This window comes from Myxocyprinus asiaticus, chromosome 23, assembly GCF_019703515.2.
Source record: "Myxocyprinus asiaticus isolate MX2 ecotype Aquarium Trade chromosome 23, UBuf_Myxa_2, whole genome shotgun sequence".
Lineage (NCBI taxonomy): Eukaryota > Metazoa > Chordata > Actinopteri > Cypriniformes > Catostomidae > Myxocyprinus > Myxocyprinus asiaticus.
This window is the reverse complement of record NC_059366.1, coordinates 35,131,570-35,150,048: the sequence shown is the minus strand read 5'-3', so window position 1 is coordinate 35,150,048 and position 18,479 is coordinate 35,131,570. Positions and strand designations below refer to the sequence as shown.

The 18,479-nt window shown below is 37.5% G+C and overlaps 1 protein-coding gene and 1 long non-coding RNA gene across 6 annotated transcripts in view; both read right to left on the bottom strand.

Moving 5' to 3' along the window:
- The window catches only part of LOC127414154 (proteasome activator complex subunit 4A), a 46,930-nt gene that overhangs the window by 17,623 nt on the left and 10,828 nt on the right, over window positions 1-18,479 (bottom strand). For all 3 annotated transcript variants that reach the window (XM_051651944.1, XM_051651945.1, XM_051651946.1), the window contains 18 exons: window positions 15,960-16,225; window positions 15,344-15,530; window positions 14,417-14,506; window positions 14,259-14,323; window positions 13,992-14,142; window positions 13,753-13,851; window positions 13,309-13,378; window positions 13,149-13,216; window positions 7,547-7,762; window positions 6,495-6,652; window positions 6,242-6,337; window positions 4,917-4,972; window positions 4,771-4,827; window positions 4,398-4,453; window positions 4,208-4,306; window positions 4,054-4,116; window positions 2,264-2,359; window positions 212-343 (listed from right to left, as the gene is read on the bottom strand). In XM_051651944.1, the coding sequence (XP_051507904.1) occupies window positions 212-343; window positions 2,264-2,359; window positions 4,054-4,116; window positions 4,208-4,306; window positions 4,398-4,453; window positions 4,771-4,827; window positions 4,917-4,972; window positions 6,242-6,337; window positions 6,495-6,652; window positions 7,547-7,762; window positions 13,149-13,216; window positions 13,309-13,378; window positions 13,753-13,851; window positions 13,992-14,142; window positions 14,259-14,323; window positions 14,417-14,506; window positions 15,344-15,530; window positions 15,960-16,225 (2,025 nt within the window). The remainder of the gene's footprint in view (window positions 1-211; window positions 344-2,263; window positions 2,360-4,053; window positions 4,117-4,207; window positions 4,307-4,397; window positions 4,454-4,770; window positions 4,828-4,916; window positions 4,973-6,241; window positions 6,338-6,494; window positions 6,653-7,546; window positions 7,763-13,148; window positions 13,217-13,308; window positions 13,379-13,752; window positions 13,852-13,991; window positions 14,143-14,258; window positions 14,324-14,416; window positions 14,507-15,343; window positions 15,531-15,959; window positions 16,226-18,479) is intronic.
- Window positions 10,572-12,485, bottom strand: LOC127414179 (uncharacterized). 3 transcript variants are annotated; one of them, XR_007892753.1, is made up of 4 exons: window positions 12,146-12,485; window positions 11,990-12,031; window positions 11,464-11,726; window positions 10,572-11,263 (listed from the first exon to the last, which is right to left on the bottom strand). It is a non-coding gene; the product is annotated as an uncharacterized LOC127414179 (long non-coding RNA). The 3 variants fall into 3 exon arrangements; XR_007892752.1 differs by having other exon boundaries at window positions 11,464-11,523; XR_007892751.1 differs by having other exon boundaries at window positions 11,464-12,031.

Here is an 18,479-nt window from a genome sequence, read left to right as displayed (position 1 = left end):
AATAAAGTGGGGAATGAGAGAAGGTGAAAAGGGGGTGAAAAAAGAAGACATGGTTTATTGTAAATAAAGAAAGGAGAAAAACAGAAAAATGGGCAACAGACAAAAAACTAAATATGTTCCCGTATGATGCCCAATAGAGGTTTTGTGTCATAATAGCAGAATTGTCTTTTCTTTGGTTGTGTATTCATTGTAAACGGTATGTGATACTTACTTTGAATTGCTGCTGGGTGACATCAGTGCGGTTTGGGTCCAGATACTTTAGCACAGCTGGTATGATGTCTCTACAGCAGAAGTTGTAGGTTCCCAAAGCAGTAAACAGCACATTCTGAGCTTTACTCCTCACCTAAGGTGAGAGAGACGCCCTTTATTAAAGGAATAGTTCACCCAAAAATGAAAATTCTCATCATTTTCTCACCCTCATTCCATCCCAGATGTGTATGACTTTCTTTCATCTGCTGAACTCAAATGAAGAATTTTAGAAGAATTTCTCAGCTCTTTTGGTCCATACAATGCAGGTGAATGGGTGCCAAAATTCTGATGCTCCAAAAATCACATAAAGACAGCATAAAAGTAATCCATATGACTCCAGTGTTTGAATCTGTATCTTCAGAAGTGATATGATAGGTGTGGGTGAGAAACAAATAAATATTTAAGTCATTTTTTGCTAAATTCTCCACCCTGCTCTGTCAATCTCCACTTCAATATTCACTTTCACATTCTTCTTGTGTTTTTGGTGATTCACATTGTTCATGCATATCGCCCCCTACTGGGAAGGGAGAAGAATTTCTACCAAAAAAGGACTTAAATATTGATCTGTTTCTCACCCACACCTATCATATCACTTCTGAAGATATGGATTAACCTCTTAAACTCTGGGAAAGCGCTATATGGCAAGCCGTTTTAACACTTAAAACCCTGAAGTCCCTGGATGCATAAATTTGGCATATGTGGTATCAAATCAAATCACATTCATTGGTATCATTTGAAAGATTAGAATCTGAACTTTTCAGAGGACCCCATCACTTTTGCATTTAGTTTCATAAAATAACAAAATAGGGCCTGAAAACATTTGTGTCACAAATTGGTCCCACCTAGAGGTTACGTTGTAGAACTTTTCAAAATGAATATAAAAGTCCTTCACATAGCACTTAAATAGATTAGTCATATATCAAATGAAAGCTCTCATTCTCAGGAATGACTTTAGAGTTTATTTTGTTGCCATAATACCACAGTTTGAATTGTTTATAAAAATATCACAAAGTGAAATTTTATTTCGGTAAGCCATAAAATGCAAATGTCTATTTTCTTTGCTGACCACTGTAAGCCCCAAATAGCCTCAAACTTTATATCAAATCTTACCTTGGGTTGTTAGCTTTAAAGAGTTAAAGAAATTACTTTTTTACTTGTTTGTTAGCTTGCTTGCATGAATAATCCAATTTTGTGTCAAACATTTTTAGAACAAAATAAGAAGTCCAGTAGAAAAAATATGAGAAACAAATCATCAGCAAAATAGGTTCTCATATATAGAAGATGAAATGTTCCACATCATTGTAAAGCTGGCATTCTCTGCTTTAAAATGAGACCTAGATTGGGCTTCTAGTCAACATAGCCAATATATTCAACAAAACAGTGTGGAAGCTCTCAGCACTTGAAAAAAATACTTGTTGTCTATGGGTGAGGGCTAAAATGCGTTAGAGCACCACCTACATTTCAAATCAGTATAATGTGATGGAAGGTGATAGAGGACAAATACTTTTTTCTAGTATTTGCAGCCATCCAGTGGAATACAAAAATAATTTTTGCTTGAAAATTGAGGATATAAAAAACTGATTTATTTAAAAGTATATAGGTTTATCATTAATACAATGTTTTTGTATTAATTATTGCAATAATTTCTTAAAATTTAGGGGGTTATCTTTCAAATGAGACCATTTTTATGAAATTAGTCCACTGTATGTGTGAACAGGGAGCACATAATCACTGGAGTCGTATGGATTACTTTTATGATGCCTTTATGTGCTTTTTGGAGCGTCAAAATCTTGGCACCTATTCACTTGCATTGTTTGAACATACAGAGCTGAATATTCTTCTAAAAATCATAAATTGTGTTCAGCAGAAGAAAGAAAGTCATAACACATCTGGGATGGCTTGAGGGTGAGTAAACGATGAGAGAATTTTCATTTTTGGGTGAACTATCCCTTTAATGCCCTTTTACTATTTTTGTGTGAATATATGCATGTGTGTGTTTATGACCTTATCATACCTGACTGTACCTGCTGGTGGACAGTCTAAGCAGATCATTAATGAGGTCCTGGTGAATTGTCATGTAGTCACAGCCCTCCATGGTCAAATTTCTTAGCTGAAACAGCACATAACACATCCATCAACTACTGAAATCAAATCATCAAGAACAACTAAGAGAAACACTTTGGAATGTTCTCAGAATGTAAGAGACACACCCTTGTATGAAAAACTGTCCAAAAAATTTCAAATATCAAATAAAAGGGTGAATCTCACAAAAATACTGTATGTCCGGGTCTCATTACACCCAAAATTCAAAAGTAAAAAATAATTTATAGTCTATTTTTGGGACCACTAAGACTTTACTTGAGGACCACTAAGAATTATTTGAGTTTTGTAATTTCTATTATTCTCATAACAATAATAATTTTTCACTGAAATTTTTTTTTTTTTTTAAAGCTACACTATGTAACTTTTTTTGTAAAACAATAACAAAATGTTAATAATGTCTTTAGTAACTCAAGTAAAGACAAGTCAAGTCTTTACCCAAATACACTTTGATAAACCTATAATAATGATATTATATTATAAATATTTTAGAGCTGTCGGGACGGATTTCGCGGGAAATTGCATACATACGTCATTCGCCCGTGCGTGTTGACGTCATATCTATACACAGAGAAAATAAGTTCCAGCTACTGTAGCGCGTGTGTGGGAGTAGCTGAAGCTGTAAGTTCGTTGTCACAACAAACGAGAAAAATTGACCATGGATCATTCAAAACAACAAACCTCCAGGGAATCACCAGTTGTGAAAACAAAGAAACCCCAAACAGAGCAGAGTCTACAAACAAAAATGGAAAGCGACAGAGTCTGTAATAAAACCCAAATCAACATCGGCTTGGCTTTTCAGAGGTGGCGACAAATCTGAAAGGATTTAAAAGTGACACAGAGATGGCTTTTTTCTTACTCGATATTTAATTGATATGGTTTATGTATAGTTGTGTAATCACACACACACATACTCATGTCTGTGTGTGTTTGTGTGTAGTGAAATACAATAATTATACTGTAATCAGTGCAGATCATTTCACTTGCTAGCACACATGTGTATTGTTCTTTATAATGGCAATAATTTATATAAATATATCCTTTAATCCTAGGCTTGCAAAGGACATGTGAGTCTTGAAATGATGTTGACCACTGGTTGTTAACAATGACAATCTATAAATTAGTTACTATTGTGGTCTATTTGGACAGAATATCCTGCAGTTATAAAAACTTTACAACATTTGACCTTATCAGACTAGCATGTGTCTAATGTTAACAAATGTTGCCTAACTTTTGTAATGTCATTTATTTCAAAACATCAAGGTTTCCAATAAGTTAAAACAACAGCATAAGATATGGCACTTATCTGCTCAGATGACATGTTTTCAGATATCCGTCTTTTCCTTTCTTTCGTTATTTATTTGTCCATTCGCTCTGATAAGATATCCTGTATCCTTGTGTACGCCGATGCCTCAAACCACATTCATCCGCGCAGAGGAGCAGAGCCGAACCACAACCAAAACAATGCTCTTCCGCAAGATGCATTCAGTTTTATTTTTTAACCGCTAGAGGGCCAAAAGTTACATAGTGTAGCTTTAAATGAAATTAGCATAAATTAAACGGAGTACAAAAAAATAGTACTTTGGTATATAAATTAAGAAGTTCTTTTTATTTGGGGGTGAAATATGATCCGGACAAGTTCTTGACAGGGTTTCGAGAGATTCACCCAAATTATATTTACAAATGTTATTATTATACAGTTACCTCATGTTGCAGCATGACTCTGTCTATGAGCAGAGCTCTAATGTGCTGTTTACTGCCATGAAGCTAGAAAGTGTGTGAGAAAAAGAGTCAACTACATGTTAAATGGAAAAGATGAGACACAAAGTAAACAGGTGTTTTTCCTAGAGCGCCTCACCCTGTTCTCCATGGACTTTTTGACCAGGCTGAAACTTTTCCAGCGAGAATCAAACTCATGTTTGTGTGAGCCTTTAAAGTGGAGGAGGTCATTGATGATCTATGGAGAGAAAACAGTCACACATATACTGTACACACACAAAAGAGAGCTTAACATTTGCTGGAGAAAACCTGACATAAACGCTGTTTACCTTAATAATAGAGAAAAGGGATTTGGTGTCATCTTCTGAATGTTCTAGTGTGTGATCTGTAGAGATGACATCAGACAAATGAAAAGATTTCAAGAGAATCTTATGCTCTACTGTAAATATATCCTGAAAGACAGGCTACTGACCCCATTGGATGTATGCCTTTTTTATTTAGAAATATCCTTATTAAATGTAAAAAGGTTGATTAAACAACCCTAAACAGTCAGAATTTATCACACTCTTTTTTCTTAAAAAATATAAACTTCTGCATTAAACCTACAGTTAGAATTACAAAAGATTTTAATTTAAGTTTTAATACTAGTCTAAGACTAGGACTTGAGTTTGTAATATTAGTGAAGTTTAAGAGCGTTCTTACGCAGTAGAGGTCTAATCGCCTTACAGATGTCTTCTCGGTAGTTCTCTCTAGACAGGTCTGCAAAAGAATTAATAATCCATTGATTAATCATTACTCAATACAACAGCTTTAAAGCAGAGTTTCAAAATGAGAAGAGGTTCTCCTACCATAGTCTACTCCGGTGTACACATTTGTCTCGTACAGCTGAACCATATTGTCGATCCTTTATGAGAAACATCACAATGTTATAAATCAAAACAAATTAAAATATAAAAGGCATTGTTTAAAGGGGTCGTTCAACCATTTACTCCACCTCATGTTGTTTCAAACACACATGACTTTCTATCTTACGTGGAACAGAAAAGGAGGTGTTAGGCAAAATGTTAGCCTCAATCACCATTCACTTTAAACGCATCCATATGTTGTCCATACAATGAAAGTGAATGGTGACTAGGGCTGTCACGATTAGGAAATTCGTCTGACGATTAATTGTAAAACAAATAATTGCGATTATGACGATTAATTGTCTGTTTTACGGCTAATAAGATTAATTGCCTCTTTAAGGGCTTTCACGATTAATTGTCATATTTCTTAAGGTGCATATGCACTTTATACACCGTAAGAAGTAATTTTTACATATTTAACTTCAAATATATGAATCAAATAATAAAATAGGTATATGAGATTTTTAAAGGCTTTAAAAACCTATGAATTACATGAAAAATAATGTTTTAAATATCAAAATAGTTCTAAATACTTGAAATATGTTTTGGTCAATTACACTGTTGTTTTTGGAACTCATATATTTTATATAATTTTTTTTATTTTTATAAAAAACATTTAATATAAATTTGTAATATATTATATTCTATTAGGCTATATTATTCAATATTTAAATATTTCTGTCCAAATTTATTCACTTTCACATAAACGCTATTTTAATGCTCTTTGATGAAACCCATGAACCCTGATTTCTCATGAAGCAAAACCTTTGAGATTTTGTTTCATCATTTTATCACTCCAAAGAAATAGAGTAAGTGAGCGTCTCCTCCTCTGTGTCACTGCTTGTCATTAACAATGCATGCATGAACCCACTATGACCAGGAACGTTTGCACGTTACACGATCGTTTAAAGTGAAGCCGGAGAGCTTTACGTTCACTATCAAAATTTATATTTGTTTGTTTATATTTTCACGGGAGTTTGGTGTGAGCCTCTGCTTGAGAAGCGCTTCACATGTTCTTCCGAACAGGAGCTGCTTTGGTTGACATCCGCTGTGAGCCACAGAGTTCAATTGAATGCCGTTGATGGCATTTATATATTTGCTTAAGATTCCCTTATTTGGGCATTAAACTGTGATTGGAATTTGAAGTGCATAATAAATCGCGGTCATCTCAAATAACCGAGGGTGAGTAAATAATGTTAGAATTTTTCACTTTAAAAGCCTTGTATATACTGTAATTGTGGCACATTTTGTGTGTGTGTGAGACTCACAGCTCAGGCACTGGTTCTCCATGCAATGGGGGCAGAAGGCTGCCTGCTCCCAAAAGACAATGATGAACAATGGACAGACTCTGCAGAACATCATCCCTGAAGAGACACCACAAAACAAATAAGCTGTCTTCCGTTTGTTCTTTATTCCTGAATGTTCCTTTGTGGATCAATATATCAAATCAAATCAAATCTATCCTTCTACGAAAGAAACAAAAAAATCTCAGATCACATGTCCTTGTTTCCGGTGTCTGACCTGCTGATGTCCTGCTCTCCCTGTGTGTGTCTTTGCAGACGCTGGAGTTCAGGCTTCAGCAGCAGATCCAACAGGCAGAAGACAAACTCCTTCTCCTCTGCGTTGGGCATGTGCCATTGGATGTCTAGGTTCCACAGGTCCCCTGGCCGACCCCAGTCCTATCATGGGAGACAAGAAAGAGGACAACCAGTAGAACATCAGCTTCCATGGCAAGACTTTTTCACAAATGGTTATTTAGCAAGATTATTTGGATAGTTACTGTAATATCTAGTCTCAAATACAGAATACAATTCAATGTATCTGTATAGCACTGTGCATAATTGTCACGAAGCAGCTTTAATACAAATAATTGTGTTTGGGTGTGTATTTCTTAGTGTTTTCCAAACGGAGATAATTTTAGGAATGTTCCTCTTAAACCCTAACCATGACTCAAACAGAATCAAGTTCAAATTAGCAGCATAACACGCCAGACAGCGAGGAAGAGTGACGTCTGTTCTTAGAAAAGGCACTCAGGCAAACCAATGCTGCCTGGGAAGAGCTCCACTAATCCATTCATTTGCCAAATCATCTCATCAGTCCCTCTTCAGAGACATTTGAGAGGACAGAAGTAATGCCCGGTCACAGGAGCACAAACACAACCTTGTCTACTGTACACATACACACACTCTATGGATTAAAATGCACTTCCAAGAAGAGTAGTGTGACCAAAAAAAATTAAAAAATGCCAGTAAACCAGGCTGATGGCACTGCAGCCCAGACTCAGACATTATTAACAAATGTGATTTCTATGCCATTGGATATATTGCTACAATTTGTCTTTCTATTGGTTGACCACAATGCAGCATGCCAGAAAAGGGGAAAGACATCAAATGCAATTATCCTTTTCAAACACACTCGGTGGAATCCGATGATTAATATCCAAGCAGCATTACCATTCTGATTCAGGATCATATTTCTTATTTTATTCTGAGCACAGCTGAGGCATGTGTCAATATGAGAGGGTCAATGCCTAAAACGGCAGTCTCATTTTCCACTAGAGAGTGGAGACTGACCTTGATTGGGAGGTATTTGTTTGTGTGCTGCTGGAAGCCGCCAGGAACGCTGCAATAGTCAGTGGGGTAGATGAGGGAGGTGGAGCGCAGGATGTGATAGAGCAGCTTACAGGCCAGATTGTAGCCCATCTTACATTTCAAGTGTAGAGTTAACTGAAGTATCTGAACCAGCTGAGAACTGTAGAGTAAGAGTTTATCACCATCCACACGGGTCACCTACAGACAGAGAAGTGTGCAGAAGGTGAAGTACTGTAGTACTGTGCATCCCTCTGGATGCAGTTTACTAGATTTCTAGATAAAGAGTTTTAGATTTCTAGGAATAGTTTTTTAGATATGATTGTATAATATCCTGATACAGATTTCTAAGAAATACATTTCTAGATATAGATTTCTGGATTTCTATGTATAGATTTGTAGATATAGAATTCTACATACAGTATGTTTATAGTACAGAGTTCTAGATTTCTCTGTTTAGATTAAAACATTTCTTGATATAGATTAAAAAAATTATAGGAAATGATTTCTAGATTTATATTTCTTCATGTATATTTCTAGACTAGTTCTAGATGATCAGGAATAGATATCTAGAAATAGAATTCTACATCCTGTATATGTTTCTAGATAAAGAGCTCCAGATTTCTAGGCATAGATTGCAAAATTTCTAGGAATAGATTACTAGGTTTACATGTCAGCATACAGATTTCTAGACTAGAGTTCTAGATATACAGATATTGATTTCTGATGTCTAATGTTTCTACATACAGTACTGTGCAGAAGTCTTAGGTACATAAGCTGCTTCACAAAAACATTTGTTTTAAGATGTTTATTTTTATCTTCAGCTTTAGTGTGTCAATAGGAAATATACAGTTTAGACTCCCAAACATTATTTTTGCAACTAGAATAGAAGAACAGGGAACCCTGCAACAGATGGCATGGTCCCCACAGAGCCCCCCCCCCCCCGAATATTGAGTCAGTCTGGGATTTCAAGAAGAGACAGCCGAAATAGATAGAAGAACTGTGGCAAATTCTCCAAGAAGCTTGGAACATCCTGTCTGTCTACCAAGAAAAACTGTATCCAGGTGTACCTAGGAAAATTGGTGCTGTTTTGAAGGCAAAGGTAGTCATACCAAATATTGATTTAGCTTTTTTTTATGTTTACTGGACTTTGTATGACATTAATTGATAAATGAAAACTATTTATGGCATTATTTTTGAAGACATCCTCACTATGTAACATTTTTCCCAAGTGCCTAAAACTTTTGCACAGTACTGTATATGTTGAGTTCTAGATTAAAAATGTTCTAGTTATAGATTTAGATGATTACCAGATTTACATTCCTGCATATAGATTTCTAGACTAGAGTTCTAGATTTCTAGGTATTGATTTCTAGGTATACTGTAGATTTCTGGGTTTATTGGTATAGTTTTCTAGATGTATATTTATACATAAATCCACACAGTTTTCCTGAGCAACCACTGGGCGGCACCATGATGATTCTAATTGCCCGTTTTCTGTTTCTGGTCTCGAGACGCAATGTAAAAACTATTGAAACGAGCAATACAGATGGAGAACAACAACCATTGGAGTAAAAATGTATTTCAGGCTCAACTTGTGCTGTTGTTGGCTGTCATAACAACTCAAAGTAGATAATTATGTAAGGAATAATTGACGTAAATCGTTCTTAACCGATTTACTTCAACCAATGACTTTGTTTTAATTGGTTATTTTGTTGTGGTAGTCTGTAGGGCTCTTTGAAATAACTGAAATAATTTGGCGAAGTGATATGGAACCATTGTGCGGTCAAGACCTGGAACTACTTTATAATTGCACATCTTAGAACGTCCGTGAACCAATCAGAATCAAGCATTCAACAGACTTGGTATAAATCAACTTACACCACGGTTCTGTTGAATGCTTGATTCTGATTGGTTGATGGACATTCTAAGGTGTGCAATTATTTTTCTCACACTAAAGGCCGAAACATACTTCACGCAAGTATGTAAATGCAGACACGAGTGCTTGGCCAACGCATGGTCCCATTGTATATACATTATGTGTGCTTTTGCATTGCTCTGGCGGTTACAAACCTCAGACCAAAAGAGGACAATAGATTTTTTTAGGTGTGAACACGAAACCAGTGCTGTGTCCAAAACCTGTATTTTATAGCTCCATGTCCGAAACCAGGAAAATGCTGCCCTCGAAGGCTGTATATGGAGGCAGGATGAAAATAAGGTACTTTTCAAACTGTTCGGAGACCAGTTTCCTTAAGAGTTCCATTTATTCAAAACAGCTCAGTTAAGCCATTAACTCAGTCAAGTCAGCTGCCTATGTTTTCAGATGCAGCCTGGATGTGGTAGATGAGTTGATAGTTGAGGAGTGGGGAGAGACACGGAGGAAAAACAATTTCGTTTGAATGGACTGGGGACAAAATTCGTATATATTTTTTTAAAAGATTCAACTCAAATTGCTGCCGTTCACCATGACAGTTGTTGATTGAAAGAAGAAAATCCGCTCAAGCGCCCCTTGCGGCAACGCTGAGAAATGCAGTGCGAACTTGCGTTGGGTTATGAATTGAGTGCTGACACATTTCACAATGCAACCACACGTGAAATCGAGATTGCGTAGCAAGGTGCGTCTGCGTTCACGTACTTGCGTAGAGTACGTTTGGGCCGTTGTAGCGACGTCGCTGCCACTTTCCATTTTTATCATTGCAACGTTGTTCGAGACATGTTCTCCATGTTGTGTCCACATAGAAATGTAAGACATAAGAAGGCTGTGGCAACATTGTTGTGCAACATTCAGCGACCGTGAGACGAAGTTCCAACCACATTTCTTCATTACTGATGCCACTGCAACACACAACTCGATTACCCATTATTTCTTCCTGTTCTTGTATATATATTATGGGTAATATTTTTCAGTAATCACACACAAAGCCTCAAAATAAAATAACAAATATTGTAATAACATTTTTTATTAGTTATGTTTAACAATAAATAATCCAATTATAATCAACGTGTCAGTTTCAACATTGGAGAGTAAAACACAGGCAACAGGGTCATAGGTCAACAACTTTATTAATACATATTACAGTGGTATAGTGATTATTGTAATTGTACTACATGTAGAGTATTAGATAAAATTAAAGGAATATTCTGGGTTCAATGGAAGTTCAATCAACAGCATTTGTAGCACAACGTTGATAACCACAGAAATTAATTTTGATTTTCGAAGCAAAAATCTGGGTTACAGTGAGGCACTTACAATGGAAGTGAATTGGGCCAATCAGTAAACAATACTGTTTCAAAAGTATAGCCACAAGACGTGAACAATATGCATGTTAACATGATTTTAGTGTGATCAAATCGCTTATTAATCTTTTTTGTGTAAAGTTTGTTGCCACGATGATGTAACGCGGTAAACCCTAAAAGGACCATAAAATTGTTGATTTAAACTTAACAGCTCAAATAATACACAACTTTTAATAGAAAAATTTTTTTTTAAAGAAATTATTTTGTGCGATAATCAATATTGTTACAAATGCAGCTGATTAATCTTAAATGAACCCACAATATTCCTTTATGAATTATAACTTAAAAATAAAAAATAAAATAAATAAGAATGTTAAACGTTACAACCTTAAAACCTAAAATACTAAAGTTATTGTCTCCCTCTCCTTACTGGCAGCTCAGACAGCCTGACTGATGACTGGACAGCTGAAAAAGAAATACATAACATTAGTATAGTGCTGACACTACCCTAGTTGCACCTAAAACTTGAGCCATTTAAACATCTTTTTATTTTATTTTAGGCCTTTGATGGGACAGGAGAGTGCAGAAGTGACAGAAAATGATAGTGAGAAGAGTGGAAGCGCTACATGTCAGAGCATGTGCTGGCCACGACTCTGACAACTTACTTTTATTTATGATGAGAAGAGGTCCAGTGAAGCATCCTGTACATGTGGAATAGCTGGTCACTGTAAAATTAAAAATGTCAAACATAGTGTTATATCTATACATGCTGTACAGTACATGAAACAATACAAGAGCACTCACACTGATTAATGTATGGCTGATCAGTGTAAAATTACATTACACATTATTTAGTTCCAGTCCTCGATGCTTCACTGCATCACTCCACATGTTTGTGCTCATGCCGCTCCAAATCAGTTTGAGAGCTCTGCATAAAGATTGTGGTGGGGATTCTGGTTCATCCCAGTGACCCTCAAGTCTTTTGAATGTATTCATTAAAAAGATTTTTTACAGATTTGTTCACTGATATATTTAGTGAATATTTCTGTTGATTACATCAATATGCCAGTAGGTGGCAACAAATGACCATCTTTTATTGAGGACATAAAGCTGGAAATCTGTTCTTGTCAGATTGTAAAGACTTCTGTTTAGAAGATTGACATGCTTGTGCAAATAAATTTAATTACTTACTGTAATTTAAACCATCACTTGACCTTTGAACAATGTCGTCATCTGAAAGGCAAGCAACTGTGTTAACAACTGCAAAATTTCAAGCAATTTTGTAAAAAAAAAAACAAAAAAACACAAACATTTACATATTTAAACTTAAATTTTGACATTACTTACAATTTTGTCTTCCAATAGCTGGCATGCTTCCATTGCCAGTTAATGTCCATGATGATCCTAGGAAAAATAATACTAATATATATATATATTCTGAGATACGGGTTGGCGCTGTTTTGGTGGCACAAGGGGGACTTGCAGAATATTAGGCAGGTGGTAATGTTGTGGCTGATCGTTGTGTGTATATATATATATATATATATATATATATATATATATACACACACACACACACACACACACACACACACACACACACACACACACACATATATATCAGTACATTTGACACATTTTAACTTCCAAATTATGGGTTTTGTTTCAATATTTACTCATTTTATTTTGCTGATGCAAAAATCAAAAGCAATACTCACATATCCTCGATGAATCACAGCAGATCTGCTTCAGACGGCCCAACTGTCAGTTGAAATTTAAATGGAAATTCGCGCTTCAGGACAGTGACGTGTACAGTATGTTGTACAGTGGTAGTCAATACAACGTAGCTGCCACTGTAGTGAACGCATTACCACCTCGGGTGTGCATTATAATTCAACGGTCCATCGTCAATTATTCTTTACGTAACTAATCTCGGACCATCGCTTCATGACATCTACACACTACAGTGAGGCACTGTCAAAAATACGGTCATCTTGAAGTATCAGCACTATACAGCCACATGTTTTTGACATTTTTTTTTACAAATGTAATACCTTAAACATTACATTACCTGCTAAGAATATGTGTCGATGCGAGTGAAAACACTAAGCCAGAAACTGAAAACAGTTGAATCGTGGAACACTTCCACGTTCAGGAAAAAGGTGGATACACAGAGTTCTAGATTTCTAAAGAATAAAACATTCTAGGTATAGAATTCTTGATTTCTAGGCATAGATTTCTAGATATAAATTTCTGGATTCTAGATACAGATTTCTAGATACAGTAAAGTGAAATTATGTTTTTCTTGAAGAAGGTTATTGCTTTGAGCTCTAGAATCTGGTGAACTGACCTCAGACAACAGCTGGAGATTCCACATCAGTTCTTTATCCAGCTCCTCCTCATTTAACACCTCCTCATCTGAGAACACACGATACATTAATAAGAAACTTGCACCACAAAGGACAACGCATACACTAACATTAACACACACTCATGGAGGTGGAACTTACTAGCTGTCAAGTGTAATATGGCATTACAGCAGTGAGGCACGAAAAGTTTGAGAGCCTCTGCAGGGTGACACTGAAAAGAATGAATGAATGAAACAATGATTAGCCAAATGGTAAATGGTCTGCACTAATATAGTGCCTTTTTTAACCTTAGCGGTTCCAAAGCACTTTACACTGTGACTCATTCACCCATTCACACACACACTCACACACCAATGATGGCAGAGCTGCCATGCAAGGTGCTAGCCTGCCATTGGGAGCAACCTGGGGTTCAGTGTCTTGCCCAAGGACACTTTGGCATGTGGAGTCATGTGGGCTGGGAATCGAACCACTAACCCTGCGGTTACTGGCCAACCTACTCTACCACCTCAACCACAGCTGCCCCCCCAAATGTTTGAAAGACTGTGTCAGCTGTGGATGTCCATGAGTTGAGCTCAGGACACAGACCTTGGCTGCAGCTCGACACATGTCTGCCACCATGCGTCCAGCCACGTGAGTCTCAAAAATTTTTGTAGTGGCGAAGTTGAACATCTTTTCCAGAGCCACCTGTGAAAATGAAGGACATATATTCAGGTGTCACCATTTAGTCATAGGACTATGGAAATGTGTGTTATAAGGAAGGCTTTAATTCCATGTAGCACAGTTTGGGAATGAAAAGTGTGTCTTGCATGTGTATGTGTGTTAACCTGGAAAATTTTCATAGAGCATTGTGTTAGGATGGTGCTGAAAGTTGAGGACAGGCCCAACTCCACCAGACTCTCTAGATTAGTCATTTTCTCTGTCTCCATCTCCTCCCGGGTCTGTTCCAGAGTACTGGTGTCAATCAGCGCAAAACACCTACACACAAACAAACATTGCGAGAATGGGAAAGAGATACACATGCAGATACAAATATGTACACAATGTACTAAATTGTATTACAACAAATGACAACGTGACACAGATCTCTATACCTATCAATAAACTGTAGAACAAAATCTTCAAACTCTGCCGAGGCTGAACACAGCTCTTTTTCCACCTGCAAAGAAAAAAGCAGGGAGAAATGAGAAGCAATTAACTGAAATGAGTCGCACATGAACGAATATATGCACAAAGGATATCAGGCTCTCACCTGTGTGAGGTCATCTCTTGCCTGAACAGCAGCAGAACAGTCCACCAGTGGCACAAGAGTAACAAAAGTTGCAATAAACTGGAATGTTATCTGAAAGAAATAGTACAAATCTTTGAAAACCTGCAGACATCATTTGTTGTTTGCTACCCCAACCCTCCTCACTACCACCCTGATTTACTGGTGCATACTACATACATAAAGTATATAAAACCGTTGCCAAAAAGCATATTTTTGTGCCAAAAGTGCATTCTTGCTCTAAACACTAACCATGAGACTGTCAACAGTGGTAACTGCACAAAATACAGCTGATAGCATAATCATTTTTAAAATATAAATGACAAAAATGTATGGTTACAGGAGACTAAAATACTTTTTTTTGTATTTATTTTTTTATCCCCTTTTCTCCCCAATATGGAATGCCCAATTCCCACTACTTAGTAGGTCCTCGTGGTGGCGCGGTTACTCACCTCAATCCGGGTGGCAGAAGTCTCAATTGCCTCCACTTCTGAGACTGTCAATCTGCGCATCTTATCACGTGGCTAATTGTGCATGACACTGTGGAGACTCACAGCATGTGGAGAATCATGCTACTCTCCACGATTCATGCACAACTTACCATGTGCCCCACTGAGAGCGAGAACCACTAATCGCGACCACGAGGAGGTTACCCCATGTGACTCTACCCTCCCAAGCAACCGGGCCAATTTGGTTGCTTAGGAGACCTGGCTGGAGTCACTCAGCACACCCTGGATTCGAACTTGTGACTCTAAGGATGGTAGTCAGCGTCAGTACTCGCTGAGCTACCCAGGCCCCCTAAAAGTCTTTTTATTTTTTAAATCTACACTTTAATTTATCCATCTAGACTTTAACCTAAATTATAATCATTTCAGAACCATTTACCCATCATCTTGTTATCAAAACTCTCACCATGCACTTTCTGAAGTCATTGGGGTCGACCCCAGGTAGAGCCCTCATGAGGAGAGGCAGCATGTGTGTGGGGCCCTCTGGAAACCCCTGGCCCCCGGTCACCAGGCTCCGTGCCACACCGATCATACAACTTAGAGTGGCGATCAGCTGGTGAGGCTCAGTGAGGGTTTCCATGGCGGGATATGTCCTTGAAATGAGACGAAAGAAATAGGGCTCAGTTCTAATCCAGTTTATCCCAGATGAAACTCATTTGTAAACTTTGTAATATCTAATACTGCAGGGTTTAATAAGGATTAAGGGTGGCACATGTCCTGATCTAAACAAAGATGACAAATTAATTTACTCTCAAAACTATTCACTCAAGCCCCCACTAAAAATATATAATAATTAAACCAGCCTAAGTTGGTTTGCTGGTCTCTCAGCCTGGTCAGGCTGATCGGTTGGCTGGTTTTAATTGGGTTTTGGGGTTTTAGCTGGTCAGGCCTGGAAATCAGCAGAACAGCTTTCTTGTGACCAACCTAAACCAGCTAAGACCAGCAAACTATCTTAGGCTGGTTTAAGACACTTTTTTCCCCAGCAATAACACATTAACATCTCACAAACACTCAACACTTACTTCTCGAGCACTGGTGGAATGACTAGCTCGGGTCTGAGCAGGGCGAGGTTCTGCAGGGCCTGGGCAGCATCCAGACTGCCGGTTTTGCTAAACATGGCCAGCAAGACAGGCTGCTTCATGCTCTCTACAAAGTCAGTGATGTCCTGCTCGCTCAGGCGGTGACTCTCGGGAATAGGGCTCAGCCACGTTGGTGTCCGATAACGTTCACGATGTAGACGTCTCACCACGCTGGCAGGCAAACGCTGAAGAAGCTTCATGAGTTTCATCTGGTGACGAATGGAGTAAAATTAGCTATTCATATACAGTATGTGCTGAACAGGACTGTAACTGATTGATATTATGGAAAACATTTACAATACGATTCATTTCTTTTAATTTGTTCCTCTGCTATTGCTCCAACCATACTGATATTATTTCTAACTGGGGAACAGACTGATGGAGCAAACATTCTGTATCGTGGATTTAAAGGAATTGTTTACGCAAAAATGAAAATTCTCTCATCTTTTACTCACCCTCATGCCATTCCAGATGCGTATGACTTTCTTCTGCTAAACACAAATGCATTTTTATTTATGAATATCTCAGCTATTTAGGTCCATTCAGTGCAAGTGAATGGTAGCCAGAACTTTGAAGCTCCAAAATGGACAAAAAGGCAGCATAAAAGTAATTCATACGACACCAGTGGTTAAATCCATGTATACTGAAGCGAAATGATAGTTGTATGTGAGAAAGACATCAATATTTAAGTCCTTTTTCACTATAAATTATGCTCCCTGCCCTGTAGGTGGTGATATGCATGTACTGTAGAATGTGAATAGCTAAAAAACAAAAGAAGAAGAATGTGAAAGTGGAGATTTATAGCAAAAAAGAACTTAAATATTGATCGGTTTCACACCCACACCTATCATATCACTTCTGAACACATGGATTTAAACACTGCAGTCATATGGATTACTTTTATGTGGCCTTTTTGTGATTTTAGGACCTTCAGAGTCCTGGCCACCATTCACTTGCATTGAATGGACCTACAGAGCTGAGATATTCTTCTAAAAACCTTAATTTGTGTTCAGCAGAAGAAAGAAAGTCATACACATCTGGGATGTCATGAGGGTAAATTATGATAATTTGTTTTTATTTTTGGGTGAACTATTTCTTTAATTTTCTAAGGAGACAAATGTGTAATTGAGGCCTGTAAGTAATAAAAGCAAACATGATTTTTGTTGATGGGTTAATAAAAATTGTTGTTCTAAAGAGCTTGTATTGTCTTCTGTAGGCAGTTCCAACTTCTAGTTCCCTGTTTAACAAATCCATCTCCATGGGGAGTGTGTGGGCCATTGACATGTTCCTTCCTCCCATAAAACTTTCTGTACCTTGTGATGCCCACCACAAACCACACAATTCATCTGCATCAAAGGAAGAATATTTTCTGTAGGCTTTTAAAACAAATCAGACGTTCCACAGTTACAATACACACATCATCAACAGCAGGCCCAGAGGGGGCACAAAATATCAACACAGCAATGTGACACCAACACAAGGACAAAGCTTTCGCAGGGCTGTGACATTTAAAACTGAAACTAGATGTCTCCCTTAGACAATGAAAACACATAACCATGGAAAAACAAGCTGCCCTGTGGTCTGTGAGATGATGTTGCTAGAAAAAGCATAGCATGCATTGTTGGTTACAGCACTGTTTAAACAGACACAGCTGCAGGCTCTAGTGTCTGAGGCTTTTAAAACATTCTGGGAGAGAGATTAAAATCTGGACAGCAACTGAAGACCCATGATATGATTATAAGGACAATCACTTTGACATTCATTTACAACAGTTTCACATTATTATGTTGTAAAACAATGTATGTTCAATAGAATCAATCACTGATATGTTGGCAAACAAGTATTTTTTGTTCGAAATGTTTTCCCAGCATTTTCCACAAGCATTGTGGTCCTCTTACCTTGGTCAAATGTTATGTTTAGATTTCAATAAAGGGGTGGGGATATGACCAAAATCTTATACCACGGTATGTCTAATTTTTTTTATCATGGTAATGTAATGATCCAGTATATCATAATATTGATATTTTTGCAAGAGTTTAGATAGATAAAAATATATAATATATTAAATAACCATGTAGTAATGCCACCGAGACTGCCCTGCTGTCTGTCACTGAGTCGCTGAGACAGGCGAAAGCTGAATCCAGATCATCCGTCCTGATTCTACCGGAACTTTCAGCAGCCTTTGACACAGTCAACCATCAGATCTTACTCTCCACCCTCTCTTCAATGGGCATCACAGGAACTGTGTTTGGCTGGTTTAATTCCTATCTCTCAGGTAGGTCCTCCAAGGTAGCCTGGAGATGTGAGGTGTCCAAGCCACATCAGCTACTTACTGGGGTACCTCAGGGTTCAGTGCTTGGGCTACTTCTCTTCTCTATATACACAACATGTGGGACCCATCATTCAGGCACATGGTTTCTCTTACCACTGCTACGCCGATGACACGCAGCTCTACTTGTCTTT